At 39.6% G+C, this 23704-nt stretch overlaps 1 protein-coding gene and 1 pseudogene across 1 annotated transcript; both read right to left on the bottom strand.

Moving 5' to 3' along the window:
* Positions 1-1015: 1015 nt before the first annotated feature.
* On the bottom strand, positions 1016-2481 carry LOC125178097 (annotated as a pseudogene).
* Positions 2482-9194: 6713 nt separating this feature from the next.
* On the bottom strand, positions 9195-23503 carry LOC108670727 (FERM domain-containing protein 3). Its single transcript, XM_018158218.2, has 14 exons — positions 23357-23503; positions 20345-20449; positions 19440-19482; positions 18063-18239; positions 17073-17275; positions 16368-16520; positions 15751-15765; positions 14856-14944; positions 14237-14362; positions 13550-13653; positions 12381-12482; positions 12049-12192; positions 11229-11528; positions 9195-10311 (listed from the first exon to the last, which is right to left on the bottom strand). The coding sequence occupies exons 1-14, from the start codon at positions 23450-23452 to the stop codon at positions 9752-9754; spliced, it is 2217 nt and encodes a 738-aa protein (XP_018013707.1). The 5' UTR covers positions 23453-23503; the 3' UTR covers positions 9195-9751.
* Between the last annotated feature and the right edge of the window lie 201 nt (positions 23504-23704).

Genomic DNA, 23704 nt, shown 5'->3' with positions numbered 1-23704 from the left:
ATAATAATGCGCATTTTGGGGATCCTGAAGGTCCTTAAAACTTGAAAGCGGCGCGAAAATAGATCAGTCAGAGTATTTATTGAATGAATTCGTAATCTTTGCGCTGTTCGGAAATAGATTGATCATTGAATTTACCAAGTTTGCAAAAGTATACTCCAGATAAAATATATTTAAAACTGTAAATGGTACTTCAAGTTACAAGTAATTTTTTTGCTGGACTAAACCTTCGTACTCAACCGCACGCCTCCTGTTCTCTTCAGACCCTGGCTTATTGAGATAAACTCGTCGCCTTGCATGGCGGCGACCTCTTCCGTCACCCGTCGTCTATGCGCCCAGTGTCTTCAGGATATCATTAAAGGTAAAACGTTAGCGTATGAGGTGAAACTTTAGTGTATGAGGTAAAACTTTAGCGTATGAGGTAAAACTTTAGCGTATGAGGTAAAAATTTAGCGTATGAGGTAAAACTTTAGCGAAAGAGGTAACACTTTAGCATAAGAGGTAAGACTTCAACGTAAGAGGTAACACGTTAGCATAAGAGGTAAGACTTTAGCGTATAAAGTGGTAAGACTTCATGCAGCGTAGGAGGTAACTCGTTAGCATAAGAGGTAACACTTTAGCGTAAGTGGTAGCACTTCTGCACAAGAGGTGACAATTTAACATATAAGGCAACACTTTAACATAAGAGGTAACAAAAATGAAATGAATATTTTTTCTATTTGATTTAACGTTGGATTCCTCTTAACCCGCAGTGGTAGTTGACTACCGCGCGTGTCGCGACGCCGACACGGGAGAGTTCGAGCTCATTTACCGCGACACACAGAAGCTGCAGACCGCCCAGCCATATCACGGCGTCAACCTGCAGGTCTGTTGACATTGATTTTTCAAGTGAAGACTTACTATACACTCCATTTTTATATTGTCTTGTAGGGAATTTGTACCCAGCCATATCACGGCGTCAACCTGCAGGTCTGTTGACATTGATTTTTCAAGTGAAGACTTACTATACACTCCATTTTTATATCGTCTTGNCCCAGGAATCGAGGTGGCCGATGTAGGAGATGTTGGGGCAGTGTTTGATGAGGCAGCGAACTGTGTCAATTGACAGTGTACAATTCAAGTGCATGCATAGGTTGTACCGATACAGACTTTCAATTTTGAAGCTTTCGAGAACTCCGAAGTACGGAATCACGTTTCTTATTAGAGCATCTCCCAACTCGTCCACGATGTAATTGCGATCGTTGCTCAACGTAAGGTGGAGCTTCTTCAAGTTAGTGCAGCCCATCATTAGATTTTTGAATGCTGTAAACTCAATGAAGCTGGAACGAAATAAATGGAAATGCTCCAGAGTGGCAAACTTTGGTGGTGCGACTCCTTCCTCGTGGTCGTCGCTCACAAGCAAGCTTGGCTGTCGCAAAGTTAGACTTTTTAAAGCACGACAATGTTTGCCCAAGTTACGAAGAAGCTGCCATACACCTCGGTAATCTAGAATTAAGTCCAGCGTCACGAGGTTCGAAAACAATTTGGTGCTATTTTCGAAGTCAGGCCACTCTATTTTGAGGGTTGTGATGTTTGGAAACATTTGCGCCAAGCCGCGAGTTATGGCTGGTGACGCAATGATGTCGATCGAATCTAGTCGAGGTAGGATTTCCTTTAGGTATGAGACATTGGGAGATGGCCGACGCATGAAAAGGTCGTGGTCTCCGATATTTCTAAGTTTAATGCTCTTAGCTGCACTATTTTTTCCTCTAAATTTCATGAGCGCAGACATCATTGGAATTCCACTCACATATTCCAATTGAGGCAAGACACAAAGTGCGCAGGCCAGAGACGAAGCTGCGATGCATTTCCATCTTCTAGATGGGGCAAGATTAGTTTTCTGAGTTTCGGACAACCCGTCGGCTTAGTAACAGAGAAATTACCTGGGACGCGACCGTACAAGCTGGATAATGCTCTTGCCACATCATCCTCCCACCTCCCGTTACCTGCCATCAGCGTGAACGTGTTCTCATCTTCGTCTCTCCCGGCCACCTGACAGTCACAAGCTAAGCACAATTCTTGTAAAGCAGCGCAATGCCCTCCAATAAGTCGCAAAAGTTCTCCAGATACTAGATGGGGCCACACGAATCGTCCTACGTGATGTAGTTTATTGGCTCGCTGACCCACGACTTTAAGCATGGTGCCCTCAACCTGTCCATGGTTCATAACGTACTCAGCTTTTGGATCTCGGTTTGCCAAACGAGTTGAATCGACCCAGTTCATGAGCAAATGCTGCACTTTTTTTAAGTCCACACAGTTTGTGTCGAAATCCAGGAACAGATCTAACACGTAAGAGAAGCCTTTTTCAAAGTTGGAAACTCTAAGTAAAAACTGTTGATCATATTTCTGACGCTTTCCTGGAGTTATGGACGTTGTCATCAAGTGAGTGAAACTTGTCAAGACTTCATGGAAGAGATTTACTTTAGACGGCTTTGGTCGAGCATTCTCAATGTATCTTTTAACTCTTTCCAGCTCCTTTTCTGGAAGAACAAGGGTTGGGCGGCATAGCTGAGGACGAGTTTTCTTGTGTTTACGTTGCTTCGAACTTGCGATCTGTGGTTCTGGATTGTCTACAAGAAATAGGACTGCCGAAGCCACAGCTCGCGCCAACTGACGCATCGCCTGTGAGTGTAAAGTTTGGACTGGGCGAAGACGTGGCATTGTATAAAATCTTGGTTCACTGTATTCGAAGCTCTAAAATCAGTCAAATTTAACTGTAAGAGTTAACTCTATGTCACGAATGCCATGAAAGATGAACAGAGATGTTCGGACACGATTCTTCGTTCTTTAGTTCACTTTGTCATGTTTATGACGTCTCTAGCTCTTGGTTCACAATTCCATTAATTCGAAATCTGAAAGCCTCAATATAAAGCAAGGGCAAGTTAAAAGTAGCCGTTTAGCTCCAGAATTGAGCGCGAAATGCGGCCAATAATAGGAGGCAAGGCAAGAGCGACTTCCTTGCCGTAACTGAGGACGCAAACATACCGCATCCCGAACACGGCGCTGCCATGGCAACGCGTCCCAGCAGTGGCTATTTTCGTCCCGACTTCATTCCTCTAAAAGTTACCAGGCATCAAGGCAGCGGCACACTGTACACTGGCAGCTGATGAGATCAAAGAAGTGCGGGCACACCAGCCAACATTTGAGCCTCGACAAACAATGGAAGGCATCAACAGAATGACGGCGGTAGGAGAGACAAATAAACGAGTCTCGTGTTGACCAATATTCATGTCAACAGATAAAAGCAGGTCAAATAAATATTCAAAACGTTTCAAATAAGTGAATTACGAACATCATAATTTCTGTTTCATCCTTTTTTATAGAGGAACCGTATGTTCACTGACTGCATTGGCCGTTGGCACCGATTATTTCGCCACCAACAAAGAGCTTACGAGCTGTTCGGCCTACGCCTGACTCTAGAAGCGTATCACACGTAATATATGTAAAGATGTCATTAACATGTAACATTTATTAGCCAATGGAACACGCATTTTTTGCTTGCATTCTGCTCTATTTAATCGTGAGAGACAAGAAATTCGACGCTTTGTACCGAAAAAATATATCAGTCGGAATGATGAGCATCCTGGATATAATTGGATCACAAATTAAGCGAAAAAAATCGTGTGAATTTATCTAATGAATATTGAACCGAATGAATCACTAACATTCAATTAGATCAGATAAATTGTCAAACGTTGGTACTGAAGCTCTTCCAGAAGTGAACGTAATTGCTGTCGGTCGTTGCTATGCAAAGCAGTCAATGCTAACGCTGATAACAGTTCGGGATACCTTTTTAAATCCAGAGCAATTAAGAGTACCTCGATGTTATAAAGCGATCTTAACATTTGGTTGATTAATTTAATGAACGATGGTGAGCTGTCAGCAGAACGGTCAATTCTTCATTAACATTCCATTATATTCAATTTGTGTCATCCTTCATCCGGGCGTCACAGTATCTATAATGCCGTATACACGCACGTAGTTCAATTAAGCTTTCCAGCGCCACACAGATCTTCAGACTTTCCACGAGACTTCTTTCTCGGAGTTTTTTTTCCGAAGTTAAATCATGTGATTATATGAATATCGTCTTCTTCACTACACTTCAAGGAAGAAAAAATGTTTTTCATAAGATGTACAAGTATCTAGATATTTTTTCTGGTCCTTCGCTCGTAATTCACGTAAACATTGTTGTCACGTAAACAAGTTGAGGAGAAACCTTCGTCGCTCAGCTGCAAAATTGGCTGCAGAAGCAGGAGTCAGTCAGACATCAATGCGTAGAGTCCGCAAAGATGACCTCAAAACCTCCCCTTAGAAGATGCAAACAAGGCATGAACTAACAGACCGTCATGAACGAATGAGGCTCGAAAGATGCCTGCACATTCTGGATCTCATTGAGGATGGCACGCTGCCCAACTTAATTGGTGTTCAGTGAGGAGAAAAAATTTGACATTGAACAAAGCGTTAACCGTCAAAATGACAGAGTTCTGAGTCGGGATGGATCTGTGGCAACCAGAACAGCAACATGACAACAAAATCCCATGTCCGTGATGGTTTGGGCCGCGGTAACCGCCACTGGGAGGTCCCCACTTGTTTTTGTCCCCTCAGGAGTAAAATTGAACAGCCATCGATACATTTCGGACATTTTGGAAGCTGTGTTGTTACCTTGGGTCCGTAAACACTTCAATGGCTCACCATGGAATTTTCAACAGGACTCTACCCCATCACATGGCTCAAACATGACCCACAACTGGATTCAAGGTCACATCCCAGCGTTCATTAGCATAAATGAATGGCCCTCAAGAAGCCCTGATTTGAATCCTCTCGACATTTCTGTGTGGGCTATTTTAGAGGGTAGGGTCTGCAGAACACCTCATGATTCTTTGGATAGTTTGAAGTCTAAATTGACACGAGAATGGGATTTGATCCCTCAAGAAATGCTGCGGGTCTCATGTGAAGTTTTCCCGTATAGATTGGAGGCCGTCATTAAATAGGTGGTCACATTGAATAAATATGTATGAGAATTGTTTAGGTGATTCTTGGCTAATAGTATGGCGGACCAAATAAATATGGCAATAATATTTGAGAAGCGTTCTACTTAATCTTCAGAGTAAAAATCTCGCTAACTTCCTCTAGGACACAAACACTCTGATTCCGAATAATTTTATTGCATATCTGCAGAGATAAAAGTAATGGACAATATATCTATGGGCAAAATGTTGTACGAGAAAAAAACAGACCGAGGCTTACAGCTAGCATAGGTTGAATATACGTTAGAACCCGTCACAACTATTCAAGAACGTCGCTTCTAGTATTTGGTCAGGCAAATATTTTATTTTGCCAGACATCAGCACCAAAATACATTTAGCCAGAATTAGATGCGCGATGTTTCGCAGAAAATTGTGACAATACTACTACGATTGCAATAAACTAGAGCACAATCCCCAATCGAATAACTAGATAATTGAAATGACATGGTTATTTGTAAAAATCAACACTGCAGTGAATATGAACAACCGACACGACAATCTCATCAACCAATTTCGAAAGCTTCACATTTTATGTTGAAACGATATTTTCTCAAAATCGGCATTCGATCACTAATGCATCGGTCGGTTTCTATTATAGTGTTGAGTTGGTTACTAATTTACCAGCCTCACTCGATATAGCAATACTACATTTTTGTTGTCACACCGTAACACGGCGAGCCACTGAAACAAGTTTCAACTTTTAGTCTGCATGCAAATACAGCAGCAAGAAATGGCATCGTCAAGCATAAGAAAACCAACAGTCATTGCATTCTTCTTAAAACTGAGCAGCTGACTTCTATTCAATTACGACCAATAAATAATTATTCTTAACACATTTCATATAGCGTAAAAATCATTAGAAAATTACACTGACGAAAATTCAATCATATTTCTTAAAATTATGTTTCTTCCACGAGTAATACTGCCGTCTTCTATATGGGACTAGTACGTGTTCCATTCTTATTGTGGCATGGTTAATGGGAGCTCACAAGGTCAAGCAAACGTAGGTATATCAAATTAACATACAACGGTTAAACAAATTAAGAGAAACACCTGAGAAATTCACAAAATATATTTTAGTATGATGTAGCCTGTAGGTCTACCTTTTGCGGCAATGGCAGCCTTAATTCTCCGAGGTATTGATTCTTACGAATTGTGAATTGTTTCCAAAGGACTTTTAACCCCTTTATCAGTTACAACTCCCTCCAGCTTTTGGAGACGATGGCGGCGGGAATAGACTTCTGACTTGCCTCTCTAAAATCAAACATAAATGCTCAATAATATTCAGGTCTGGTTATTGTGGTGGCCAAATGAGATGCTCAATTCCATCAGAATATTCCTCGTGCCATTTTTTAACAATTCCAGCTGTATGGATCGAGGCATTATCATATTGGAAAGATGGCCTTCCCTCCCGGAAACAGTGCTTGAAGCATTGGATGAACTTGGTCCTCCAAAATTCCCTCATAGTCACGGTTGTTGTTTCTTCAATGAAGAGAAATCATTGGTCCTCGGGATTTCCAAGGAATTTAACCCCAGATAATCGCAGATCCCCCGCCATGTTTTACGGTTGGGAGGCAGTCGGGATTAAATGACTCTTTTGGCAAAACTCCAAACGAATCTCCAACGAAACTCAGCCAGAGGTTGGAAATAAGGTAAACGATGATTCGTCAGGGGAAAATCACATTTTTCCACTCCTTGAGGGATCAATTTGAGGTTTTTACACCACTCTAAACGCTTTGAAGCATTTGTATTTAAAACCAGAAGTTTTCTTTTTGCAGAACTTCCATAGAATCCAGATAAGTGTAGCTCTCGGCGGACAGTCTTTATGGAAACAGGGTTCTTTATGTGTCCAGTGAGGTCTGCAGTAATTTTAACAGCCGCTGTCTTTCGATTGTCTCTAACAATTCGATTTAGGTACCAACGGTCTCTCTCAGACAACTTCGACTTGCGGCCAGACCTGTGCTTTGCTGAGGACGTTTTTTCTTCTCTTCCAAAGCAGTCATTACTTTTGAGACACTACCTCTAGAAACGTCGAGCATTTGAGAAGTTTGTCACACTAGCACCTGCCATACGGGCACCAACAATTTGGCCTCTTTGAAAGTCAGAGAAGTTTGCCATTTATAGGTTATGGGTTAGGTTATAGACACAATAATTTGTTAAAAATATCTGTGCAATGATAAAATATCAATTAACTGCAACAATAAACATTAAAACATGAAAATATGCCACGCTTAGTTTTCATTGTTTATAACAGGTTAAAAAATTACGATATCAAAATGTCAGGTGTTTCCATATTTTGTCTAACCCCTGTTCATCAGATATATCAAATATCAAATAAACATAGCTCTAGTGTTCAAATATGCAGAAAATTATTTATTTCAAATTAAACTCTCATTTGGGAGAGCTGATAGGCCGGCTGGGAACGCCTAAAAAGTAATAATAATAGCATGCAGCCCCACGTGCATGGTGGTCAAAAACGTCTCGTACAAACAAGATCTGACTAATGAACGTACATATAACATATCACGATAAATAATAGAATATCCTTAGTGTAGGAAACGCTTTCAAAGCACACAAAGCCTATAACAAAAATGCATTAAAAAAAAGGCCAAAAATGCATTAAAAAAAAGGCCAAAAATGCATTAAAAAAAGGCCAAAAATGCATTAAAAAGAGCGGCTTTGTCGTACTTTGGCACAAAGATGAGCGTTGGGCACACAGAAGAGCCTTATTTGATCCCTTAAGTTTGATTTTTGCACACAAATTCTAAATACATGTTAATCGTAAACTAGGCAATTAATTTGTGATAAATAGTATTATGAGGTTTCAGGTGCGAACGGTCACAAGCTTTATACAGATTATTATTGGGAAAAGTTCTGTTCTCTCGTTTCTCTTGCTGTAGTGAGCAGTGTGACCGATTGAAATTCTAAAAATGCTCAAAATTAGTTAACTTACGGTATTATTATCTCAGAGGAATATATAAACTACAATCTGGAATCAGTTAGCAGATGTCAATGACACACTTCAACACGACGAAGATGCAGAATGGGCTATCTCATCGCTACAGTCATTGACTGCTAGAAGAAATTACCAACAAGAATGAAAAAAATTGTATAAGATGCGTTCCAAAATGAACGGTATCGCAACATTTTACTCTTATGAATTGGGAAACTACTTTACGCCTTGCGGTAAGAATTTACACCGCAATGAAATCGATGAGTCTGTTAAACTCAGTTTCGGCTACAGCATGAGGTCGAAATAATGCGTTTTTGACAACTTTAACAAGCTAGGACTAACATAATTTATAACAAAACTTGGCTAGGCCTTGTATTTAGGGACTCCTATCGAGCTCACTACAAATCCACATCGTAATTTTGTATCATCATAATCCACATCATAAGCTCACAAATCCAAGAGGACACGAGGCCAAAGGCGACCTACACTATGGAGGACGCACAAATACAAGTCAGCGCTAAAACCGAATACCCAGACGAAAAATTTAGAAACAGAGAGCAAAAAAAAAGCAAGGGAAGACTCTTCATGAAGAAGAGTGGAAGCGCTGCATGTTAGCAGCCTCAGGTTTAATACTGACTCATAATATTCACATACTTGTGCATAAAGTTACTCAGCATGACGCAAAATGAAATCCATGACAGAGCACTTGACGTCTAAAATTATTTACTGAAGCACTCTGAATTAAATGAACATTGAAATAACCAGTTTAATCACTTAATTACGCTGTGAATAATCGGTTTACAACTTTTCTGGAGTGGCCTTTACCCGTTTCATAAACATGCCTCGACTAGTTTTGAACATTTTGCCAACACCGAGAAGTGCAGTTAAAAAGTGCGTCTTGCACGCTTATGATATGTCGAATGGTGACCCTTACATACTAAGCAATCAATGGGATAGAAATACTAAGGCAATATTGCTAAGAAAGCAATGTTTCAAAATTAGCAAATTACAAGCTAATATGTTAGAACATGCAAGTTGATTTCAAGGCAATATATATGTAGTGCAACAAAATACAAACTTGAGTTTAAAAAAGCTGAAGTCACAATTTTAAGTCGCGAATAAAGATAACCAATACCAAATAATCCAGGGGCATGGATAAAATTCTGCTAATTGAGCATGGATAAAATTCTGCTAATTGAACAACAAATTTCACCGGGAAATCGAAAATTAGATAATCTCATAGCTACCGACAATATACTAAACGGCTAACACTAATAGCTGCTAGAACGACAAATATTTTGATTTGGAATCGTCTTTCTAAACTTCAAGAGATCCAAGTAGTCAGGCAAAATTTATCAGTACTAACTCTAAATGCTTGCGTATGGAATCTTAAGAGCAATACTGGGGGCGGTCGAGAGAGGAAGAATCAACGCACGTCAGAGCCGCACGCAACACTACTACAGAAATATTTCAATCTGATTTAAGCGTTGAAACGCGAAACCTCGCCAAAATACTTCAATAGTACCTCAGAGTATAAACGAGGTCGTCGGGACATAGAATGCCTTAATTTCACTCTTCACTCTTATCAAACGTGCTTCTCAGCGATGCACATGAAGAGAACATGAAACTAATTATATAATTTATCAGCTGACCAAAAGAAGTGGTGAATTTATCTTCAACTGGCAATTGAAGAGTAGTTTGATTCAATCGTCATGGCGTGAACCAGGCTAGTCCTTCAGGAGCCATCAGACTCAGGGGCTGCAGCCCATCCAATAGAAGACAAGAGCGCGTCTTTAATGGGCTGGTAATATTGTACCCGCAACAGAAGCATCTCTGGTCGCGACCGCAGGCCGTGCAACAGTCCTGCAGGCTTGCTCTCCAACACACACACCCCAACCACCGCCACCAACAGCACAACGCAGACCAAAACTCGCACAAACACGTTCAAGAAACCAAACGCGCGCTGCCAAAGAGATGTCCTCTGCAAATAACCATAGATGTTGGCCACGTGTCTCGACTGGCGCTGGTCACTGACACGTTGGTCGTAAGATTGCTGGTCGTAATGAGTGGCGGCACTAGAAAAACGGTCGTCGTGTGCAACATAAGGATATGGTTGGCGGTCCTGTGCGCATGAGGAGAGGTAAGGGAGGCTATGTGCAGAAGAGTACAGCTGAGGAGAGGCGTGAGGTCTGGGACCAGGTGACGGATGAAGCTGAGGAGTGCCCGGCATATGGAAATCAGCTAGGCGAGAGTTTGGCGAACGGGGAAGAGACCCGTAGCGTAGAGATGAGCCACCTGATGTAAGTGTTGCAAGTTAGCGAAAACTCGTACACAAATGAGATAATAATAATGATAATAATAAGAATAAATAATAGCGTTTAGTAGGCCGTGGGCTTGTCGCAGATTCTTAACATGGCAGAACATTCATAGCACTTTGCCGTCTCGAACTCGCAACTCACTGCTACAATTCTGCTGTGCTTAACCGCCCGGCCTCCTTGCTGATTCTGACCAGAAGCTGGCGCACAGAGCTGGGATCGAACCCGCGCTCTCTGCGCCAATCATGCGGACATAGATGCTCTTCGCGTCGATCACAAGGTTTGATTAAGGGCAATATAGGTCATAAGAACGATATAAAACGCCCGTTCGGAAGTTTGTGGTATCATTTAATCAATGGTCGGAATTAAACAGCAGGAGAGTGAAATGAAGTTCTATTCAAGGGAATAAATTATGAAGTTCAGAACGAGTTAATTTCTAAATCTTCAAGGATGTCTGGAATACCTACTCAATTTACTATAAAATGCTTGAAATAGAAACAGGAGGAGCTGCATTGCCACAATGTAACCGATTATTACAGCTGATAGTATTTACAGTAAACTCCGAAATTCCATAAAAATTTCTCTAAGTTGTGTCTTGATCGATTCCCAGGAGATAAAAGGCTTTCATTTTCGTTCACTTCGCTTTGTTCGGTTCGGTCCTAATTTAGGCCGTACAGGAGGGAAACTAATCTTTTCCATCTTATGTGATATTTGTTTAACGAGCCAGTTAGGCACAGCAATTCAAAAAATATATTATTTAACAACAATTGGGTCACACGTTATGAGAAGAATCTTAAGACTCGATTCTTCTTTGTTACCCACAATGTCGACAAAACTCTTCACAAAAAGTAAAAATCCTCACTACCTTTTCATGACAAAACGTAATGCAAGTCGGACCTTCAGGTGTAGCAGATCGTCGGTGTGCGAGAGCGGGGTGCCCGGCAGGTGAAGAGTTAGGGGTGCAGAGGTGCGTCGAGCCGTGATGGTGCAGCAGCTCGGGGTTGCAAAGGTGCGTCGAGCCGAGGTGGTGCAGCTCAGGAGTGTTGTGGTGACGGTGCAGGGACGTCTGGTCTTGTGGTGAGGGTGGTGTGCCTGAAGCGATGTGGCGGGGCAGCGATCCCGTGTGGTGATAGACATCGGCGCTGGCGTCCTGGGGCAGGTCTATGGTGTGGCTGCGACTGTAGGCACCGCGCGACCCTGGCGGCAGATGAAGCAGGTTAGCAAAGCCACTACACGTGAGAAGCAAACAGAACAAGAGTGCTACAAAAAGCACATGACTACTATGATAACAAAACGAATACATCAAATGCTATACCTTAAAATACACAGACAGAAGGAGTCACGAATATAATCAATATACTTTTATTACCAAACTGCATACGTATGATGGGTGGAACGAACGCTTAAGATCACTGCCATGAATGCATGACAGTGATCGTATTGATGTACGGTAATGTCACTACCAGCGTTGATATATCAGTGAACACTAAAGCAATTGCCCATTGCTGGCAAAATATTTTTGCAGACCATATGCTTGCTACTACTGAGTGCAGGTCACTGCCACGGCTTAGGACCGCCATGAAGTGATCCTAAACGTAAATTGCAGTAATTCTTAACAATTATTTATGAAATCCAAATGAAGGTTGATTTGACATGCAGAACTATGAGAGCATATCAACTTCAGGAGAAAATAAACGCAGCTCAACAAGGAACTCACAGGCAGTGTGCAGCGCTTGCTCGTCCTCATGCGCCTCCAGCGCCTCAGCAGCAAGTGCCTCTCCAGCCTCTCCGGCCTCAGCACCACCAGGCTCCAGCAGCGGCGGCAGACTCGACTCGGGGCAACACGACACGCAGCGCGACCCTGAGCAACATGAAGGGAGTGACATAGTGCAACAAGAGGGACATGGTCACTTGTGTCATCCATATATCCAAGTCATTGAAGACCGCTGTGCCTAGAAAATTCATTCAACATTGAACAATAATGACACTTGAAGTGAATTCTAGCAAGAGAAACTAAATTCATGGTCGCGCGCAGAGCGTCGGCGTTACCCGAGTGGGGCGTGGCGGGGGAGACGCCCCCACAGAGCGCCTCATCGTCCAGGCTGGCGCTGCGGTCGATGTAGGGCAGGCGGCGGTGGGCAGCGGCGTCGTCTGTAGGACGTCAGTGACATGTGACTTGTGGTAGGGATACGTTAATGTGACGCCCGATACGTTAACTGACGTCACTTTACCAATAAAAAGTCAACAAAAACCGCCGTGTTAGACTGACGTTAGCTTACCAGTAAAAAGTCTACAAAAACCGCCGTGTTAGACTGACGTTAGCTTACCAGTAAAAAGTCTACAAAAACCGCCGTAATAGACCGACGTTAGTTTACCAGCAAAATGTCAACAAAAACGCTCGGGAGACATCCAGTCTAAGCTGCTCAAATTTAAGCTTTAGATGCTCAAATTTAAAATTCCAGTTCAATGCTGTGCATGCATTTAGAGAACAAGGTGTGAAACAGATAAAGTATAGAACCAGCTGTAAACGGTTACCATATTTTTACATTTTTTGTAAAAGAAAATACTTTTAGCTCACGTGGATTGGAATTTGGAAAATTTATTATTTGTGTCAATTTATCATAGCATCATTACGCTTTATATTTCTTATGATTTCACAATGCGTATTTCTCCTTGAGATGATGAATACCACTTGCGATAAAAAAAAAAGAACTTAATCGTAAATTTACTTAATAATTAAATTTAATTGTAGATTTACTTAATAATTAAACAGTTTGTATAATTTAACTGGGGACGCTCGCGGATGCACAGTCCAGAGGGTGCAACGCTTAAAGAAGGCCTCACGAATTTTTTACAATCCAAGAATTAAAGCGAGCTGCTCAATGACTGATGCAAGCTACACTGAATTGCTAGATTTTCGACGAATAATTCAGAGGAAATGTGGCGGCAGGGTCGTACATGTGGTGACAACACCTACCTGAGACAGCAGTCTCAAGGCTCCAGGTCAAGATTCCGTAAGTTATAACATACACTGATTGCTATAGCAAATGTCATACCATTAACAATTGCACATCCACAAACTTGATGAGCCAATATTAAGTTACACAACAGATTAAATATTAATTAGTGTCAACAAGAAATTCCCTAAGGATCCCCTGTCTATGACATTCATGGGTAATTCAGATGACAACAATCATCATAGAATGACATGGCGTCACCTTGGTCATCCCCATCGTTTGGGTGCTCGGGGTCCGGGGGCGTCGTGGGCAGGGAGTTGCTACGGGGAAGCAATTGGGGCGCCCGCCGCACTCGGGGAGCCTCTCTGCAACGCGTGGGGAAAAGAATATTATAAATACCTAAAGATTATTAAAACTTGTATACCTCAGAATATACAACTTGTAAATACCTAAATCCATAGTGCAATTTTTAGAAATACAAGTAATGTATAAGTAAAAGCGAATTACACTAATGCTGTTTTACCGTGAGCGAGAAAAGACTACCGAATTCTGCTGTACCGCGAGCAAAAAGACGTACAATGAAAATGTGTAAATATAATATATAACTGAAGCATGTAATTAACATTTGATATAGGGGTCAAGGGACGTTAAGCAGACGTAGGTAGCACGTCCCACAACTCGACAAGAGATGTAGCTTGTGTGAAAAAAATAATCGGCATCAGGGCTCATAAGAAGAATTAGACGTTGATGCTGCTAGGGACTCTGGATGCGGCATTGAGAGCGGCCTGAACTTGAGGGTATGGCCTGCACCTGAGGGTACGGTCTGCACCTGAGGGTACGGCCTGCACCTGAGGGTACGGCCTGCACCTGAGGGTACGGCCTGCACCTGAGGGTACGGCCTGCACCTGAGGGTACGGCCTGCACCTGAGTGAAATATAAGGCGTGCACCTGAGGATGCCGGTGCTGTCGAGGATGACCTCGCGCTCGCAGCGGCCCTGGTAGCGAAAGCGCGAGCCTCGCGAGAAGAAACTGCCACCCGTCACCACCACGCCACGCTTGCTCGAGCTGGACAGCCTGCGGGACAGGGCAACTCTGTATCAATGGTCATTCTATCAAATTAATTACGAGTTCAGAACTCCGTCTGATAATAACTGATGGTTTGCCAAGATAAACCCGTCAACTACGGACAAAAAACAGACGCCAGGACTACTGTACTTAGGCTGCTACATGTACTTAAGCTGCTACGTGTGCTTGGGCAGCCACGTGTACATGGGCAGCCACGTGTACTTAGGCATCTACGTGTACTTATGCTGCTGTGTAATAAGTCTGCTAGGATTGGGAGTTCCTTAGGATAATGATGCACTTACACCACAACAGACACAGCAGCCCTAGTTCTCTAGGATTATGATGCACTTACACCACAACAGACACAGCAGCCCTAGTTCCCTAAGATTATGATGCACTTACACCACAACAGACACAGCAGCCCTAGTTCCCCAAGATTATGATGCACTTACACCACAACAGACACAGCAGCCCTAGTTATCAAGCATTGATATGCACTTACGTGTAGAAGAGCCTTTGCTCCACAGCAGCCCTCCACAGATGCTTGCAGGCAGACGCCGAAGAGCACTTGAACCCAACTGTGTGCTTCGTCTGCAAACAATCACTCGCCATATTTGATCATCTAATAATAATTGGATGCGTTATCTAGAATCCTTCGGGTAACATCAAAAATAGTAGGTAGTAAATGTTGCACCAAGTAATGTAACACAAAATTCATTTCAACCTCTCCTCATCATTTATCAAGAATATTTTGCTGTTTGACAACAAACAGCTAGTCTGAATGAACCGTCTAAAAAGAATAAATTCACTGTTTGCCAAGTTTATTTGCCTTATGAATCTTTAACATTGTCATCAACAGGGTTAAACAGTTCACACTGTTCAAATATTTAGGATTATAAAGGAAGTCAACCCTCTACCGCCGTATGTCACTCTCCGGGAACATAATTTTCGACTTGAATTATGCATAAACCATTGAGTGTATCAGCCTGAGGACGTTTGTATGCATCAGAGAACATTTTAAAATTGTCCTACGTGGCGGCAACCATCAGTGCAAGTCATTTTGCGCTCACTAGAACGTATCCTTTATGGGCAATAGGCTTGTGACAATATTGCTCCGTTTACTCATGTCAGTCGGTAGAGGGTTAAATTATGATTGCTTTTTACATCAAAAGCACATGAATTTAGATCAACGTGATGATTATTAACAACCTCAGGGCTCAGAAGTTCAACAACAAAAAAATAGATATCTGTGTTACTCATGTCAGGCGGTAGCGGGTTAAGTTAGGATTGCTTTGTACATCAAAAGCACATGAATTTAGATCAACGTGATGATTATTAACAACCACAGGGCACAGAAGTTCAACAGCAAAAAATAGATATCTGCAAGATTAGTTTACCTTGGTTCTGGGATCCTGCAAAAGCAATCCAGGCAAGCGTGCAAGAGAAGAAGAATTTCAGAGTGGGTGACAGCAGCAGCAGCAACTCAAGCCAACCTCACGCACTGATCAACAAAAATTTGTTTAATTTCAGATGACTTAATGAGGCAAAAGATGACTCAATGAGCACTCTTTGCTATTGACGCTTATTTTGCATGATTATATAGTGGTGTAAAATTAGTGTGGTGTAAAAGAGTGGTGTAAAATTAGCTTCATCTAATGTAGTTTACAAAGAATCTCAGTCAGTTTCTAAGGAAAGATTCATAATGAGTTACACCATAACATTTAAAAAGGGTTTAATGCAGGCAAAAATGATGAATAGAGAATGAGTAAAATTACAATGCATGAAGCAATACAAACTTTAAATGCATCCAAGAAAATGATTAAACATGTAGCTGAGGTGTAAATTCGGAAGGTGAAATATAATGAACGAGATATCCCGCGTGAGGCTTCATATTTTTCCATTTTTATTTCCTTAGAAATTAAAGAAAAATGGAACATAAATTTATTGATGCTATAAACGAGAATTATAAACAATTAGTTCAGATTGAAACATTGAGAGATAGAGACATGAGCACCTCCATGATGGTGATGTGCGCGATGAACATTTTGCCCTCATAGTTCAGACGCTGTACTTCATTCCAGCGGAAATGCTGAGTTTTCTTTGAGCCTTGAAACGTGAGAAGTCCAGAATGGGAGAGTCCTAGGAACACTTGGTTGCCTTTCTGATCCTGCAACACAATGCAAAAAGTATAACACTTGGTTGCCTTTCTGATCCTGCAACACAATGCAAGAAGTATAACACATGGTTGCCTTTCTGATCCTGCAACACAATGCAAGAAGTATAACAAATTGTGCTGTGTGCGTCAGCCAACTGCGTTATGTAGACTATGGGAAGACATGCATGATAATTTTATTTTCCAGGTTTCCAATTTAGACGAAATTATAAGGCTTTTCTCAAGACTTCAGATTATTTAAACAGTTGTGATTTGAGTTGATGTGCTACGAGTATATCTCTGATAAATACAAACTAATTAGAACCTTATTTCCTCATTTATTACCCATATATTTAATTACGGAAACAGACACAAGGTCAAATGGCCATGACGTCATAGGCGATTTGCAATTCTTTCGTTGGGTATTGACAAAGACAAACAAAGGAGTAGCCACTCGCCTTATCGTTTCACTAGTTTCAACTTATTTCAATCAATTTTGAGAAAAATTACGCAGGATATTCGCCCTAACTCTAACTTACTATCAAAGGGCATCCAATCCATGCCTACCTTGACTGGGTGAGGATCGACGCCATAGGTGTCGAGCGCAGCAGCCTTTTTAAGAAAGGTTGTCTCGGCTTGCGATGTCGAGAGGCCCGCGAGCGTCGCGTGAATTTCTTCGATCTTCTCCTCCAGCTTGGGCGTCTGGCGCGCCAGCAGCTGGCATTGCTGCACGTAGCCTTCAGGCTGCTGCGAGTGATCGCCCAACTCGGCTGATCAAGAAACAAGTAGAAATGAAACAACTTTAAAAATTATATTGATGAAAGAACAATGATATTTAATGAAACAATCAGAGAACTATGTTTGATGTAACAACCAGAGAATATTTAATTAATTAAATAACAATAAAATATTGTATGCAACAAAAAGAAAATGATATCTAATGAAACGGCCAGAGGCAGTTTAATAGCCTATATTCAATGAAATAAATAAATATAGAATTAAATTACATATAGAATTTATTAACTTAATATTTAATGAAATAACCATAAAATATTTTATGCAACAAAAAGAGAATGAAGGTGAATGAAACGACCAGTGAATGATGTGAAACAAAAAGCCGTAATTTGACGTCATCTTGCACTGAAGAGATGGTATTTATGAGGCTCTGTCAAAGTATGTTAGCCATGGTCCATCAGTAGGATTGACAACTCTACACTGGAGCCAGAAAACATTAAAATTATATGATCATTTTCATGACCAATTGTTTCATCCACCATCAAAAGGGAGGACATTAGACTACATTAAACTGCGCATTATTGGAATTATAGAGGTGGATGAGAAAAGTTCAGGAGCTGCTTAACATACATTCAAGCAATGAGAGACACTGTCCAAATAACGATGCATTTTTTGCTTTTGTGTGGGTCATCCTGACCCAGTTCAGCCAAGCCAAGGGGCAAATCAGTGCTACATCTGCTCTCTGCTTGTGCTGTTGCTAAATAGTGAGTAACTACTTGGACACTATTATTTTTATGAGTGTAGAAGATGCCCAGCACTGACCCTGGAGCAGAAGGGCGGCCAGGTGGGCGGCGTCCGCCTGCTGGCAGTAGAGCCGGCCGTGCAGCAGGTCGCGTCGCAGTTGCAGGAAGAGCTGATAGCGCGATACTTCCTCCTGCAGCTGCAGCGGCTCACACGGGTAGAACTTCACACGGAAACACAGCAACAGCGGATGCACTCCTGAGCAAAGATAGTGTTGTCATAATGATTGGTTAGCAAAGACAGGATATAGAAACAATCACACGGGTAGAACTTCACATGGAAACACATCAGCAACTTGTGAATTTCTGAGCATAGCACCACAATAATGGCTGGTTAGCAATATCGTTCTTAGTGATACACCCACGACAACATAGCACTGAAACTCAACAAGTTGACAGGTTGAAAATGCACTTTCAATACCATAATGCTCTAGTAAGCATATAGACAAGGGCTCAGATTCAAATGTTTCTTTGATTGTTGTATGCCTGAGTTGCAGGAAATATAAAAAAAACAGATGACCAAAATGAAACTTCCAGAGAATACAAATTTGACTATTTTGAATACAAATGCAAATGCCTAATTATGAAATGTATAATGTAGACAAATGTTTGACACAATAATTAGTTATCAATTAATTAGTGATTAGGGAGGCTATTACAGTGTGGGGCTTCCTGGCAAAACTGAAAGATACCACCTAATCTTTTGCTACTCAAGTGTTGAAACACTCCAGATGAGACGTGCAAAATCTTAGTAGGCAGAATGTCAATACTAAACAATTGTATATCATATGGAGACTAACCATTCAGATTAAAGATTGTAAAAAAATTACATATTGTTGCTATATTTATAATTCAGATGACAAGTAGATACTCACAAGACAGTCTGTCAACCTTTTAAATTAATCTTTCACATAAATTCAAGGGAAATTTATTCCAAATTTCTAATTCAATTACTATGTTACACACTTGTCTGCTTGAGGCAGTTCAATATATACCTATAGCTTCATTGTTTTTAATTGCATTTGAGATCTATTATGTAAAGCAAGTAGTAGAATTTTGATCTCTGTATGTATCAAAAAATTATTTTATGGACTCTAAACATTCAGCAACAAATCTGATAATGTTTTTTAAATCTCAACCTATCAAGACATTAAAATCTTCTTTGAAATTGTTTAGGATATCATAAATCATTAGCTCATTTCCTTCTCCAGCATCATGCTGATGACGCTAATCATTAATTAAGAAGCATCTGAGGCTTGCAACAACTAGTTAATATGAAAATATCACTCTGAAGACACAATAATAGGGTAATAATCCATAAAGATTATGGATAAAACAGAAATATAACAAAATTAATGTAAACCAAAAATATTTTCAGGGTAGAGAAGATGAGCCATACCTTTCATTTGCCTGAGAATGCTCCTATTGGGATCAAGCCAGTGCTGCAATAAAATAAGCAAGCATTAGTCTATACAAGCTATATTGATAGATAACCTCTTGCTTTAAGCTACAAGGAAAACAGCACTAACAGTCAAACTCTTTGCACTACTTGAAAATGCTTTTGATCAAAATGCCTGTCATTCAAGCTACAATATTTTAAAAAATTATGAAGCAAACTAGTGTATGTATTGATAAGATACACCAGTCCAAGTGGCATAATTTTGATGAACCAAACCCACCTCACAACCTTAATTTTACAGTAATCCAATCAGCAACCCAAAAATGATATTTACTTTTTGGGTTGCCAACTTTGCCTTGCACAAGCCAATCCAATGAGTGATAATTTGCATAACTAGCATAATGTGAAAAGCAAGTGCAATATATATAGGTGCATTTACAGTGTCAAAAATTTGAAGCAGAAATATTTCAGTGTCCTCATTACAGTCAACAGTAATACCTAGTAATTTTCAAACAAGTGCTTCAGTAGTGTCTGGTACATTTTCATTTTTACATGCTTCTCATATAAAAGAAAACAAATTTGAACAGAAAATTTTCTCAACTTGGGCACCCTACACATTGGAAGTATATATAGTCCAAGTCTAGTGTAAAGCCCAAATTGAAAACCTGAATTTGCCAATTTTCACAATTAAAATCTTTACAACCTTTAAACCATAAGAAATAATGTATGCACTGTAATAATCAAACAGTGCTCAAGCATTAAACCTTCTCCATCCGATCCAACCAATAAAAAACTAAAAAAAAAAGAAACTCAAAGCTGTGCTATTTCAAACTGATGGAAACTTTCTTGTACAAAATTTTTATAATGGAATTGTCAGAAAAGCAAATTGAGACCATACTACTTACCCTTTGCTTATGTTGATCCACATAGCGCAATCCAAAATAATCACCTTCAATGAGGTTTAGGCGGTTAAAGATGAAATCCAATAGGTATCTCCCTTTATGGTAGCTCTGAAAAACAGAATTTGTTATGCTCCTATAATAATAAATAATGGGCAGAGAACTTGAACATAGCAGAGACTTGCATGAACTTTCTCATACTAAATTCAATAATGAATTCATTAGCAGGTACAAGTGTAGAGGAATAATACCCTTACATGGGTAATTTAATAAATAATTGACATAGGTAGCTTGCTGTAATATACAGATGATTTTAAATAAAGAAATATTTTATGCAAATTAATTTTCATATATTTGAACATGATGCTAGGTTAATCACTACCTATATTACATAATAGGAACTTGTGTTTTAACCCTGCAGTAGTCACATGCAAGAACTGAGCAAATTGGTCACTTTTTAGTTCGGTTTGTGGCAGCTAATTTTTGTAGGCAACCACTGTAGAGTTAAAGCTATTATTTATGGAGTGGATCCAATTTAAAACAATTAAATAAAATCTGAAGGAGAAGCAACTGGGTATTCTCAAAATCATGTTCAATATTTATGGAGTGGATCCAATTTAAAACAATTAAATAAAATCTGAAGGAGAAGCAACTGGGTATTCTCAAATTCTGGGTGTTCAAAACTGAATGACTAGAGATTACTGTCAAATGGGGTAAAAAGGGACGGTTTTGAGAGTTTTCCGTTAATAACTTCTTACCATGAAACATTTCATGAACGAGTTTGGGCTCATTTTAAAGGTCTTTGCGAGGGCTATTGCATGACTTCTCAGAAAAATTTCCATATGCTATTCTATGTGCCAGACGCAAATAAAAGCTTCCCAAACTACCCCTGGTAACAGAGTAATTTGGGTCACTCAAAATAAAAACTAATTTTAAAATGTTTGAAGCATGCAGAGTGTACTCCTCCATTACTAACAGGACTCCAGAATTCTCCTCATCCTGTGTAGTTGAGGTAGGTAGATGTAGAATAAATGACATTTTCTTTGATTTTTACAGGTTTTTTCTTCATTGGCATGAAATTACCATATCCACACATTAGGTACTGTATTATTGGCGTGATATTACCGTATCCATTGACATGCCATTGAGCATTGACAACGACCTTGTCCACTGCAAGCTTCATATCAGCAACCATGTAGCATTTCTTCTGTATCTGTAAGCTTACAGGATGGCTTGTAATTTCACATCAGTTTAATTGGGTCAAGTGAATTCACTATAACAAAAAAAAATTGTAAAAAACATACTCAAAACAGCATGGAATATTTTAGTGACAACCATCATATTTTTTGGAGAAATAATCATAGTTTATGTTAATGACTTTTCATTCTATGTTGCTTGGTGCATAATTCTATCTATGACATTTCCATGCACAATTTTGCAATGACCAATGCATTACTTTTTTGTTAAGTGAAATTTTTTTTGCTGAGCAAGGTGAATATAATCAAAATTCTTTGTTGTTACTGGACTTTTATAGTTAACTGGAGCCTTTGCTAACCAAGGTTCTCCTGTAAATATCATTCTTAGTGGTTTCCCTCATTGCCCTGTCATGCAGAATTGGCAGCCATTTTTTTGGAATGAGCTACGCAAATTCCGTCAATCATATTTTAAGCCAACACCTGTGTGCAATTTTTATGTAAGCAAAATTTATTATTATAGCAAATATTTTTTCTGCTACAGTCCTTAGCAGAGGTACTTTTTCAAAATCTTACTTTCCACACTTTTATCAAGGATTCTTTAGAGGTAGTAAATGTATTATTTCTCAACATGCTTTATGCTATATAGATAGGAAAAATGTTGAGCTTTACCCCACTATTTTTAATTTTGCAATATTTCAATTAGTTTAGCTGCTACAACATTTTTGTGGAATGTCTAAAAACTGTCCCTTATTACCCTGCCCATCCCTTATTACACTTTTTGACGGTACTGTTAGTAATGGATGAGTACACTCTGCATGCTTCAAACCTTTCAAAATTAAGTATTTTCCATGTACCCCAAATTACCCCATTCTCCCTGGGGTTTTGGGATACTTTTCTTTTGCATCTGGCACCTTACAAATAGCATATGGAATTATTTGGGAAATGCCATATGATCATTATAATGAGTCCAAACATGTTTATGAAGGTTTTCATGGTAAGAAGTTATCAACAAAAAATGCTCAAAATTGTCCCTCATTAGCCAGCTTAACAGTACTTGTAATGAGGGAATTCATGTGATGTTAATTTTTATGTTTACTTGGAAATTCTCATTTCTGCCTTCTGGTGATGAATTTAACTTGTAACAAAATAAACAAATCATGGATAAATAGGGATACAACTTTTGTGATGAATTAATAGCATAAACACATGTCTGGTTCTTTAAATTCGCAATCAATGACTTTTGTACATCATACATTTCATCAGACTGATAGGACCAGCCAGTTCTAAAATTGGTTTTGAGCAATGAATGTAGCCAAATTATGATTTATATGACAATTATATGTGATAAGAGAAATACTTTGAACTTTCTCAATGTTAAAAGCATTGAAATCCATTCAAAAGTAATTTTGTATATATTTTCTTTAGGAATTTAGTAACTGAAAACCTGACTTTTATTATATTAATAAGTACTTTTATGTTGAAAATTTACAAATTTCTTGTCCGTTGATCTTTTGAGTTTTGAACTTTTGTTGTTGTTGTTGTTGACTGATGCTGTCTAATTTTTATTTCGTATGTCATTCTGTCTTGTGAGAGGGGTGCTAGTGTGCTGTGGACTGGTCACCAGTCTGTAAACATTGAAGATAGGTTTAAAATCTCAAACTACCATGTTCTGTTATAATTCAACTATGGAATTGCTTGATGTAATTAGGTTCTTTTAAAGAAACTACTATCCCCAAACAAGAAACCTTGCAGAGCAATTATAAAAATTAAATGAGAGCATATGATAAAACACTAGGAGTAGCTGTGGACAGTGAACTCTTACCTGGAAGTCGCACTCAACTACCTCAGTGTCATCCAGTAACCGAATTGTACATTTGTTTTCATCAATCAAATTCTTCTTACTTCCAAACTTCAACATGTCTATTTTAATAGTTTTCTGCTCCCTGCCCTTGAGCAAGAAAAAAACATTTAAATCTGAAAAAAGGTGTAAAATATAAATGCATTTAAATATTAATATTTATACAAGAAAAAGAAACACAACTTAGAATTAGTTAATAAATAATTGTGAATTAGTGAAGCCTGTGCTGCCTGTGAAGGTTTACTGGTTTAGTATGAAAGCTAAAATTTTAAAATATCACTGTATATTAAAATCAGTAATAGTGAATCATAG

Source organism: Hyalella azteca, unplaced genomic scaffold (assembly GCF_000764305.2).
Source record: "Hyalella azteca isolate HAZT.00-mixed unplaced genomic scaffold, Hazt_2.0.2 contig921, whole genome shotgun sequence".
NCBI classification, from domain to species: domain Eukaryota; kingdom Metazoa; phylum Arthropoda; class Malacostraca; order Amphipoda; family Hyalellidae; genus Hyalella; species Hyalella azteca.
Note: the sequence above shows the minus strand (reverse complement) of the source record. Positions and strands in the feature narration are given on the sequence as shown.

Excerpts from the sequence above, each read along its gene's own strand:
- LOC108670727 (XM_018158218.2), bottom strand. The coding sequence starts at position 23,452 with ATGTTGAAGTTTGGAAGTAAGAAGAATTTGATTGATGAAAACAAATGT. Across the intron at positions 17,276-18,062 it reads GGCCGCCCTTCTGCTCCAGG|CCGAGTTGGGCGATCACTCG; the intron begins GTCAGTGCTGGG and ends TTTCTTGATCAG. Across the intron at positions 10,312-11,228 it reads ACGATCTGCTACACCTGAAG|GTGGCTCATCTCTACGCTAC; the intron begins GTCCGACTTGCA and ends CACTTACATCAG.